General features: G+C 37.6%; 1 protein-coding gene across 1 annotated transcript; it reads left to right on the top strand.

Annotated features, from left to right (window-relative positions):
* Window positions 1-2,887: 2,887 nt before the first annotated feature.
* Window positions 2,888-7,868, top strand: LOC103938487 (probable copper-transporting ATPase HMA5). Its single transcript, XM_048590074.1, is given in 8 exon segments — window positions 2,888-3,178; window positions 4,599-5,030; window positions 5,032-5,994; window positions 6,101-6,355; window positions 6,660-6,782; window positions 6,881-7,187; window positions 7,190-7,356; window positions 7,452-7,868. Coding segments are annotated over 8 exon segments (2,955 nt in total).
* Window positions 7,869-12,779: the final 4,911 nt, after the last annotated feature.

Below are 12,779 nucleotides of genomic sequence, written 5' to 3'. Positions count from 1 at the left end.
AAGAACCCATTAAGCTCTACGGAAATTGTTGGAAAATCACACAAACCCTAATTGTATGGCATCTACAAATAGGTGTTTATGGTATCAGTTGCAAGAAGCTAAACCAAGTTAAGTATGGCATCTACTCTAACTTGCATCAAATCAACCTAATTTAAACCTAGATGGTGATCAAGCATCTAAATAAAAATCAAGTGCATTACGAATAGCAAAAGATACTCAATAAAGATGAAAAACTTGATAATAACAATGCCACAAGGCAATTAAGTATTCATGATCAGACTAAATCGTAGCCCTAGCAAAGAAAAACTCCAATGTACTTCCTCTTTGCCCTTCCTTGCCGCATCCCCTATGTAGAATTGTGTTTTTTTTTTTTTTTCTTCTTCTAGTTGTTGGCTGACTCTCCACAAGGAGAATGGATCTGCTTAATATAAAACCCACGGCAAGAAGGTATTGAAGGCTACATGAAATCCAATTAAAACCCCACTAAACTCCTAAACATAATGGACTTCAAAACCTTATTAAAAAAATAAAAAATAAACGGAAATAATAAAAACTAGAAATTAAGTTCTCTCCTAAAGTCCATTGAATAGCATTCCCATGTCTATTTGATTCCAAAACCACTCGGTTTCATCTTCTTGTTGTAATGCAGATGTCTTTGCGCAGCTAGGTAGCCTCGTACTCCATTGGAATTCCTGTAGACACCCAAAACTCCATTTTCCACTTCTTTTTCACTTAATTCCTGTATTGAATGCCTAGAAAATAAAACAATATAAATTAGTGCATTTAACCCATTCATATATACAAAATCCAAAGGAAATATATGATAAAAATATATGAAAATCCCATCACAGTATCTATTTGATTGCTAGATTTTCTTTTCATCGTCCTATATAACATGTGAATTTCTTAATCTCCTAACTAATACGTGGAACTCTATTCATTTTCCTGCCCAGCATCATAGCATATGTTGTTTTATTCATTTTCATTTCTTTTTTTGGTCTGATATTCATATTCGTTTCTAAGAAAGCTGAAATTCACTTTCTGCTATAAATCAAGGAAACTGAATTGTATGCATCATTTTTCACCTCATGCACATTGATGGGTGCATTATTTTTCATATTTTCATATCATTTATCCCTATGTACTGTTAAGGAATTAATTATAAATGAGTCTTATTATTTTCATTTTCTCAGTTTCAGATTAGGAGTTTGTTTTGTTTTAGGAGAGTTTTTCCCAGACCTTTTAGGGTTTTTCTAGTATAAATAAGGTCCCTAAGATCTCTCTACATATCCATCCATCCATCCATCCAACCCCCGCATCTCTCATATCACCACCACACCACACACCATTCACCATCTCCGCAATTTGCTAAGAAAAGCTTAGGGACGTGCTTTGCCATGGATTTTGGGTTCTATCTTTCTTTTATTTTTATTTCTATGTTTAACTAAGTTATTTTCTAAGGTATATGATCAAGCCATGACATGAATATTTGCGAAGTACTTTGTTGATTATTATTCGATTATATGCCATGTTAGATTCTTAATCTTTGTGGGTATTTCATTCTAGGTTCGAATTTCTAATGACTGATCACCTTTAGGAATTTTGCATCTAGATAGTTAGATAAATCTATGAGGATGACCAATCAATTAGGTTTATTGGAACTAAGATTAAGAAGAGTAGACAAACTAGTGAGGATGACCAATATCAAGCTTGTCCTACTTCGTAGACATGATTCTTCTACACTTAATGGGTTTTTATGTGTTTAATTATATGTCTAACCGATAGGATATAATTATCATATAGAGATACAAGAGTTGACGCCTAACCACTGATTTATTCATACATTAGAAAGAACAACTTTTAACATTGGCATGGTAATTGGATAGTAGTTGGCTCTAGCAAAGGTAAACATGATTGTTATTGGTGGATTCATAACCTTAGGTTTTCTTGTGTGTTTGCTTTAGTTAATTGTCTTTTCTTTTTCTTGTTAATTTTAGTCTTAATCAATTACTCAATTATTCAATTCAATCTATCCTTTGTTTGTTTAAATTAAGTCTAGCGTGATTAATCGATTAAATTGGTGTTAAAGCAATCCCTGTGGGATCGACCTCGTATTTGCATATATTACTACAATTGATTCGTGCACTTGCGAGTTTAATTTGGTTTAAATTAATCTATTATTTAGGTTAGTTTAAATATACATCACACATTCCCTAAGCCGGGGGTGCTTGTGGTGGGGGGTTCCGATTGTTGGCCGACCGAGTAAGTCAACTTCAATTTCATGGTCATGCTAACAAAAAAGAGGATCTTACAAAAAAAAAAAAAAAAAAAATCAAAAACCGAAATTAGAAGGTATACAAAAAGTAAAAATAAGTGTGCAGGAAATCACTCCCTACTCTAATTATCAAAAACCTTTACCAATATCTCTACCTTTATTCAAAAATAAAGGTTTAGCACTAAAGAGATGAGTGGTAGATTGCTCTACTTACTGAGACAGTCTATTTGATCCACAATGTTCTAATTTAAAAATTTTTTAAAAAACATAATTTATCTTTTTTTAAAAATATTAATCCTTTTCATCCGGCACATTAATTTGGGGGCAGAAACCGACTTTGACTTTCTTCTTAATTTTATTTTTTTTTAATTTTTTTTTCAATTAAAAAAGAAAAAGAAGAAGAGATTTTAGGGTTTTTCTGCATATACAATTGCCACCAACTTCATCATACCCAATAGGGTCGGACTTAGGTTATGACGGGACCCACCACCCGATATCCCCCAAATTCTTACTTCGCCAACACATTACCCGCCAATTTTTAAACTTTATCATTGTTGCTTGCAGAGACCAAAAAGAAGGCTCCGATCATAGCCACCAACCAACCTCACGTTCATGGCGGCCAAGCTCTTGGCCCTATGCATACACAACGAGAGCCAGGGTGACCTCTCACCCCGGCACCACTACCCCTCCATGCCAAAGTACCCCAAAGGTGTGGCGGCTGAAGAGACCAGCCTGGCAGTCGGAGCTGAGGCTAAGGCTTTGTTCTCTGTCATGGGCATGACGTGCTCCGCCTGCGCCGGGTCAGTCGAGAAGGCCGTCAAGAGGCTCCCTGGGATTCGCGAGGCTGTTGTCGACGTCTTGAACAACCGGGCGCAAGTCATGTTCTTTCCCAATTACGTTAACGTAAGTCGCTTTACCTATCACGAGGATCTTTCATTTGTTTTTTCTTTTGATTATTGATAGTGTCACATTGAATGTAAAATTTTAATTTTGTTTTGTGTTGATTGTGGCCGGGATCTAAATAATTATCTTCATGTTTATATGTGATGTGTCTTGGAATTGCTTCTGCACTTTTGCACACCAAGAAATTGTCCTATTAATTTTACAAATAGGTTAATGAAATTGGGATTTTCTAAGCTTCAATTTCGGACCTAATCAATTCTATACCAAAAGAAAACTTAGCTGTGGCATTTAGCTTTTGAATTGAGTGCATCAAAGAAGAATTAAAGATAAAAAAGAACAATAAGTCGTTGAATGAAAAAACGAGTTTGCGGAAATTATTTCTCTAACAAAATTTTCTTTCCACGGAAAAATGATGTACTTGGAGACCTAATCCAATGTCAACAAAAGAGATGTTATAAGTTCATATTATGTTTATATATTGTTCTAAGTTGTAGGTATTGAGCTTAATATAAAGGATAATGATAGGGAAATGAAATTTTTTTTAAACCAAATGATGTATCACCAATAAGAAACAAGGACGTTAATCGAGACTTAATTAATCATCCATTCATCTACAACCACATCATTTGATTTGCGAATTTGGTTTAAAAAAATTTGGTCTCCCTAGCATTACCCTAATATAAAGCCAGGTTCTTTGTGATTTGGTCATGAATCAAGTATTAAGACAAAAAATATATAAGTATAGCATCTTATTTTACTCATAAACCTCTTAAGTCACGGCCTTAATTAACTGACAGAGTCTTAATCATAGTTCTAATCTTTGACTTAGCTACATAGTTAGTAGAGATTCACAAACCTATTTTTCTTTAATAAGAAAAAAAAAGACTTGTCTTCCGCACCAAGTACAACCCAAACTACAGTTTATTAAAATATAAGCAAGCTTTAGCCTCTAGAATATGTATGTAAAAACGAAACTAATACTGTATGACGCCTAACACTTTCACCAACGTGCTCAACATTTGTTTGAGTAGACCACTAACTTTTGTCATTTGATTTTTGTTTACTGTATTTAATCCAACGGCAAGAAAATAAAGATTGGTGTGTGAGGAGAGAAAATGAAAGTGTAGAAATTATTTTCATAATTTAATCCTATATATAGCAGATTTGCACCTTAATTCAGAAGCTGTTCGGTATTTTAGCCTATGTATATGTCTTCTATTAACAACAAGAGTAACCAGTTGAAATAAACAAACGATGAACAGTTTGAGAAAGATGCCATGATTTGAAAGAAAATGAATTTTTCTGAAGAAGTTCGCGGGGGAAGTTCGATTTTTGTCTTTTAATTTTTTGAAAGAAAATGAATTTTTCTGTATTGGCAGTTGGACTTTTTTTATAGCTGTTGTCTTATATCTTATCATAGGCGGAGACTATTCGCGAGACGATTGAAGACGTTGGATTCCAAGCCACTTTGATTAATGATGAGGGAAATGAGAAGTCCACATTGATATGTAGAATTCGGATAAAGGGAATGACTTGCACTTCTTGCTCGACCACTGTTGAATCAGCTTTACAGGCAGTTGATGGTGTACAAAAAGCCCAAGTTGCCTTAGCAACTGAAGAAGCAGATGTTCACTATGATCCAAAGATTGTGAGCTACAACAAGCTGTTGCAAACCATTGAAGACACTGGATTCGAAGGCATACTCATTACTGCAGGGGAACACATGAGCCGGATAGAGCTTGAAGTTGATGGTGTAAGGACCGATCGTTCAATGAGGATACTTGAACAGTCTCTTCAAGCACTTCCTGGTGTGCAAGCTGTAGACTTTGACTCTGAAATCAAGAAAATATCTTCTTTATTACAAATCATATATGACAGGGCCAAGAAGTTTCATTAATGTGATTGAAACAACCGGGTCCAGGTGTTTCAAGGCAAGGATTTTTCCAGGACGTGAAGCAGGAAGAGATAGTCATAGAAAGGAGGAAATTAAGCAGTATTTTAGAATCTTTCTGTGGAGTTTGGTTTTCACTATTCCGGTGTTTTTAACCTCCATGGTCTTCATGTATATTCCTGGAATTAAGCATGGCCTAGAAACTAAAATTGTGAATAATCTCATGATTGGGGAGCTCATGAGATGGATTCTGGCCACCCCGGTGCAATTCATTATAGGCCAGAGGTTCTATACTGGGGCATACAAATCACTGCGCCATGGTTCTGCCAATATGGATGTGCTAATCGCATTAGGAACAAATGCAGCCTATTTTTATTCGGTCTACTCGGTAGTGAGAGCTGCTACCTCTCCAGATTTTATGGGGACTGATTTCTTCGAGACTAGTGCCATGCTTATTTCATTCATTCTCCTTGGAAAGTACCTAGAGGTATTAACTAAGGGGAAGACATCTGATGCCATTGCCAAATTGATGGACTTGGCACCTGAAACAGCGGCATTGTTGACACTAGATGAAGAAGGAAATGTGATAAATGAACAGGAAATTGATAGTAGGTTGATACAAAAGAATGACATACTTAAAATTATTCCAGGGGCGAAAGTAGCCTCAGATGGTTATGTTACATGGGGGCAAAGCCATGTTAATTAGAGTATGATAACAGGAGAAACACGACCAGTTGCAAAAAGAAAGGGTGACTCAGTCATTGGAGGTACTTTGAATGAGAATGGTGTCCTACATATCAAGGCAACTAGAGTTGGTTCAGAAAGTTCCCTTTCCCAGATTGTACGGCTGGTTGAGTCAGCTCAGATGGCCAAAGCTCCCGTACAGAAGTTTGCTGACCGCATTTCCAAATACTTTGTGCCACTGGTTATAATTATAACACGATTAATCACTTAAGTTGTTTATGGATTTCTTTTGGTTTAATTGAAAGGATACCGGAGGCTTTTTCTTAAGATGTGGCTCAAATTTGCAGGTGATACTACTTTCGTTCTTGACCTGGCTTTCCTGGTTTTTGGCTGGAAAATACCACAGCTACCCTGAATCTTGGATACCATCTTCCATGGATAGCTTTGAGTTTTCTCTCCAGTTTGGAATTTCTGTCATGGTTATAGCATGCCCTTGTGCTTTAGGCCTAGCAACTCCCACAGCTGTCATGGTTGGAACCGGAGTAGGCGCATTTCAAGGTGTATTGATCAAAGGAGGCCAAGCATTAGAAAGTGCACATAAGGTTAGAAAGCAGCATCCTTCTTGTAGATTGATATGTTCTTATTTTTCTGCCTTGGGACAGTATAAAAACAGTAAATTATGCAATTTCACATGTTAAGCGAAGTCTACAAATAGTGTAGTTTCATTTTAAATTTTAACAATTTAGGTATGTTCTTATTTTGTTTACAAAGTTATGGACCGAAAAATAGTTTGATTTTCCTTAAATCAGTTGATGAAGTCTAACTATATTCTTCCTTAGTCTTACCCTGAGGTGTCCATCAGAATTTTCATATTTTCTTCTATATATCTGATCAATGATGTTTTAGGTGAACTGCATTGTGTTCGACAAGACGGGGACTCTAACAATTGGAAAGCCAGTGGTTGTCAACACGCGACTTATGAAAAATATGGTGCTTCAAGAATTCTATGAACTTGTTGCTGCAGCTGAGGTAGGTTTAAAGATTTGAAACACATATGCTCAGTATTTTCATTATTAGCCCCATTGATTTAAAACGTTATTATTATGTATATGATTTATACATATCAGGTGAATAGCGAACACCCGTTGGCTAAGGCCATTGTTGAGTATGCCAAAAAGTTCAGAGAAGACGACGAGAATCCTGCTTGGCCAGAAGCAAAACACTTTGAATCCATTACTGGCCATGGGGTGAAGGCCATTGTTAGGAACAAGGAAATAATTGTTGGCAACAAGAGCTTGATAGTGGAGCACAGCATTGCGGTTCCAATTGATGCAGAAGAGATACTTGCAGAAGCGGAAGGACTCGCTCAAACTGGAATTTTAATAGCTATGGATGGACAAGTGGCTGGAGTTCTGTCCATATCTGATCCACTGAAAGTGCTCGAGAAGTAATTTCCATACTCAAGTCTATGAAAGTTAGAAGCATAATGGTAACAGGTGACAACTGGGGAACTGCAAATTCTATCGCTAAGGAAGTTGGAATTCAGACCGTTATAGCAGAAGCCAAACCCGATCAGAAAGCAGAGAAAGTGAAGGACTTGCAGGTACATATGATGTAACTTCGTTAATATGTTACAAACTACAAGAGTAAGTTCTTCACTTCATGCGCACCGCATACACATAATTTCATCGTTCACAGGCTTCAGGCTACACTGTGGCAATGGTGGGAGATGGAATCAATGACTCACCAGCACTTGTGGCAGCAGATGTAGGAATGGCAATTGGTGCAGGAACAGACATTGCCATTGAGGCAGCTGACATTGTTCTAGTGAAGAGCAACTTGGAAGATGTGATAACTGCGATTCACCTTTCCAGGAAAACCTTCACCCGTATCCGTTTGAACTACATCTGGGCTTTGGGATATAACGTTCTTGGCATTCCAATAGCTGCAGGAGCCCTTTTCCCACCTACTGGATTTCGTTTACCACCATGGATTGCTGGAGCTGCAATGGCAGCTTCTTCTGTCAGTGTTGTTTGCTGCTCTCTGCTGTTGAAGAATTATAAGAAGCCAAAGGTTCTGGACAACTTAGAGGTACGCGGAATAAGTATTGAGTGATCAATAAGGAGCTTTTTAATTCTGTTGTGTGCGTGCGTGTAGGACTCGAGTTTTAGTAATTTGGGTAGTGGTGTGGTTGAAGAAGCAAATATGTATATATGCGTGTACAAATGCAATCTTTATTAGAACATCAGACATATGAATTTGCAGTGTTGTTATCTTACGTAATTCATGGATACTTAACAATCATAAATCTAACAAATTAAATCATCCATGAAAAAGGAAGATCACCCATTAATTCGATTGCCATCTGAAAGTGAATTACTGGTAGTCTTGGAAAGTTTTTGAACAAAGGAAACAAGTAACTGTTAGTGTTTGTAGTGATTTCTGGGTTAATTTGGTGTCATTTTCCTGTCGATTTCAACAAGAAACTGATGAGCTCAGTGAGCTGGGATTGCAGAGAACTCAGAAAAACAAAAATGGAGTACTTTGATCCTTAGATTACGTTGGATTCGATCAAGAGCCTCGATTTGCGAGGAACCTGTCATTATGGGCAGTCAATGTGTCGAAATATCGAGACCTTTCAAGTTGCCTGAGGGACTACTAATAGTTACGTACTCTCTAGTGAGTATTCTATGTACTCACTTTATGATTTGGCTCAATCAAAACATGTCACGTGTTCTCTTATTTTAAAGCTCAAGAAGAAATAAATAACATGTTAATTATTTTTTAAAATAATAAAACATGTCTTAAAATATCATTGGATAAAACCAAAAGGTAAGTACTCTCTAATGAGTATACAAGCATTATCCATGAGGTTGTAGATGCGCAATATTTACTAGGGGTCCTTAAATAGTGTGGTCAGTCTTCACACTAGGTAGGCCGGTTGGCTTGCATCTACATGGAAGTCAGAGCTTTTAGTAACTTAGTTACTAGGAAGTAAGATTCTCTCCCTTCCAAATTCCTTCTCCTCCCCTCCTTTCTCACTTTTCGTTATATCTTTTCCTCTTTATAAAAGAAATCAACACAACATGTTGATGTGGCTTAATTGTTACATAATACGGAGAGACGGTATAAGAATCTGACATGTGGCAGAAGTAAGGAGAAGTGTGTCAGTCAAGGCAAAGTTGGTGCGTAAACTAGGATCGAGGCATATAATGCAAGATAGTGGCAATTTGGAGAATATTTACTATTTAAAAACGTTTAGGGTTTCGGAAACGACGGGGCAATATTTGAACCTAAAATAAAAGCTTGGATTGAGAATGGGCTAAATCGAGTTGAAAATGCCATAGTCCTCGACTCAATAAAGATCCCTCAAGCTAGTGGATTTTTAGCCAAAGAAAGGATTGGTTCAACCAAGTCCTCGTAGAAGTAGAAATGTGAGAGTATTAAATGCAAATTATCCCAAGGATCAGAATTCATGCTTGATCAGATAAGAATGAATTAATCGCATAATGGGGTCAGTTCATAATCATAGTTGGAGTAAAAAAGGCTAAGACTAGATGAAGATGAAGTCTTGGTTAAGAAGGGAATTAAAGAGATAAAAGGGAATATTCAAGTAGGTGCTGAGCAAACATAATCCCAACAGGACTTTGTCTCGGTAAGCTTGTTTATCATGGAAGGCTTGCCTAAAAATAGAAGAGGTTCTACAACATTGAAAGCCTCTTCAACTCAACAAATAACTCAAAAACACTTTATGTGAAAACCTTCACTCTATGTGAAACCCTTCTCATGTCACATCCGGGCTCGGGGCGGAACCACTTCTCGGGCCCGCTCCACCACCGTAGCACGATATTGTCTGCTTTGGGCTTACTATTCCCTCACGGTTTTGTTTTTGGGAACTCACGAGCAACTTCCCAGTGTGTCACCCATCATGGGATTGCTCTAGCCCCCTTCTCGCTTAACTTCGGAGTTCCTACGAAACCTGAAGCCAGTGAGCTCCCAAAAGGCCTCGTGCTAGGTAGAGATGGGAATATACATTTAAGGATCACCCCTGGGCGATGTGGGATGTCACAATCCACCCCCCTTAGGGGCCCGACGTCCTCGTCGGCACACTCGCGACCAGGGTTAGGCTCTGATACCAAACTGACACACCCCGAACGAGATCAGGGCGTGCTGGCCGTCACTTCCATGTGACGGCCAGCAAGCCCTGATCTCGTTCGGGGTGTGTCATCTCACATCTCTGAGCAATACATTAACTATCATAACCCTCATGTCAACATATCTTCAGCTTGGATAAGTAAGCAGCACTGTGTTGACACCTGGAGACATCTTATAACTAAGTAACACTGAAGTCGTAGAACCAGGTGAACCAATAACACCTTCAATTTGGATAAGTAAACAACATTGTTTTTGCTTAGTTGGTTATTTATCCATGTCTTGGCATACAAAGAGTATCTAATTCTTTCGCCTATAGAGGTCATCTCGTTAGCTTCTCGACGAAGTGAGGTATTACTAGGCTATCTCATGTTCGACACATTGAAAGTCAAACCAATTATTCAACTTTGTAGTGATATAGTAACCTTATCTCTAGGTTTTAGAACCTAAGGCCGAGACGTGTTCTTTCCTCTGCCGTATTCGCTCAAGTGTTGAAATCAGCAGAGCACCGACATCACCACCACCTCATCTATTCTACTCACCGACCGAGTTTGAAATCGAGTTAGCACGCCCGCATTCACAAAAAGGACATAGTTAGCTCATAGTTGTTCAATATGTGCACTAAGCAGGTATTGTAATTTTTAAGATCAACAATAGTATGAACATTACTTCTGGATCGACCATCTGTTTGGTCGATAAGTCTTGCCTCTTTGAAAACTCTTCCTTCCACGGCCACCTTAATCATGGGATATAATGACCGTGAAATCAAACCACTTTGAAATGTTCATGCCTTTTCGGGCTGATTGACTTTAATTATTGCGTATTTGAATCTCCTATGTGCTAATCTCCTTTGGCACCCATTTCATCAATTAGTTCTCTTATTTTGTCTACCAATATTCTCTCCTTACATGATTTTATCCTTATAATTTAGTCATTACATCATTAATTACTTGAGTAAGATAAGTGGACACATTTGAAATGAAACTTGAAAAAGTAACCGTTTTGGCAACCTAGCTAGAAGCATTTCCTTTTAAGCCACCTCCAATAGAGAAGGCTAAAGGTTTAAAAGTGAAAAAAAACAAAAACAAACAAAAACAAAAAAGGCTTGATTTGTGTAAAAGTTCATCTCCAACCGATGGTTAAGCTTTAATTTTATGGACCCCATTAGGGCTCAACTCCTTAGTTGCAATAATTAATTCAAATTCAACGACTAGATTTGAAACATCTAACAGTAGTTTAATTAAATTAACCAATGAATTTAAAGTATAAACTTAAAACTAATAAATTATTGAGGGGACTAGATTAAGCCCGTTCGGTTGGAGATGTACTGAATATTACCTAACACTGTTCCTTTAAATATAATTTTTGTATGACTATAATTTTAAACAAGGCTACATTTGGCTCTTTCGATTGGAAATGACCTTAGAGCAGTTCCAGTGTGGTGGAGGCCCCCTAGGGCTATCCATTATGCTATCCACCTAGTGAACAGTAACTGCCCTTACTGAACAGTAACCGTTTTTTGCATCTCCACCCCTACACTGAATAGCCCTAGCAATTGGCAATAAAATACTACTATTTTTTATTTATAAAATAATAAAAAATAATTTTATTTGTAATTTCGGATAAGATTTTTAATCGTTCTCATTGCACCACGTGTCATTATCCGAAAAGACAATTATTATTGATGGATTTCCGATAAGATTTTTAATCATTCTCATTGCGCCACGTGTCATTATCTGAAAATACAATTATTGATGATGGATTTTCGATAAGATTATTAACCAATCACGTCACGCCACATGTCACAGTCTGTTTACAATCTTTGAGGATAGATTTCGATCAGATTTTTAACGAATGACGGCATGCCATGTGGCATTATGTACAACCTAATCCTTTTTTAATCCTCCATATAATCCACCATCCATCCTCACAAATCTCACACCAATTTTCTCAAGATCTTTATCATTATTTATAGTTTCTGCTTCCTTCTTCACCAAAATCAAAATCTGTATCACTAGTCATAGTTTCTGCTTCCTTCTTGCAATGTCTTCTTCTTCCTTAAGGATGATGTGGGAAATCAATCAGTAACCAATCAAAAGGAATGTTTAATCGCCAGGTGGCCCAAAATGAGATGGAAGATGAAGATGAACGTAGAAGGAGAGATGACGAAGCAAGAATGGCTAGAGCCTCACATTCCCGTCATATCATCCAAGTTGTGGGTCAGATCTGCAGGCCCAGCTGTTCCGCAAACCTTGATAGAAGTAGGCAACGACGAGGTACATAACTCTTGGATGATTATTTTGTTCGCAACAGGGCATTCCCTGATACGTACTTTAGACGTTGTTATAGAATGGAACAACATTTGTTCAACAAAATCATGATTGTTGTTTGCAACCATGATTCTTATTTTGTGCAAAAGAATGATGCTTTTGGTGCTATGGGTCTCCTTCTTGAGCAAAAAATTACTGCTGCCTTGCAGATGCTTACATATGAAGCATCTGCAGACCAAGTGGACGAGATAGTGAGGATGGGGAAATCAATCATTCTTGAATCCCTGATGAGGTTTTGTGGAGTAATCGAATCTATCTACACCGTAGACTACCTCCGGAAACCTACTAACATGGCCTTGCAAATGCTTTTGAAGAAGGGCGAGATGTGAGGTTTTTCTGGGATGATTGGAAGCATCAACTGTATGCACTAGACTTGGAAATACTGTCCAAGTGCATGGCAAGCCGCTTACGGGGATAGAAAATAAGCAAAAGGTAATATTTTGGAAGCGGTGGTATCTTTTTGATACATGGATTTGGCACGCCTTTTTCAGGGTTCTAGGAGCTCAAAATGACCTTAATGTCCTTGCCCAATCCCAGTGTTCAA

This window comes from the organism of the source record quoted next, unplaced genomic scaffold (genome assembly GCF_019419815.1).
Source record: "Pyrus x bretschneideri cultivar Hongxiangsu unplaced genomic scaffold, Pyrus_bretschneideri_v1 Contig30, whole genome shotgun sequence".
NCBI lineage: Eukaryota > Viridiplantae > Streptophyta > Magnoliopsida > Rosales > Rosaceae > Pyrus > Pyrus x bretschneideri.
Note: the sequence above shows the minus strand (reverse complement) of the source record. Positions and strands in the feature narration are given on the sequence as shown.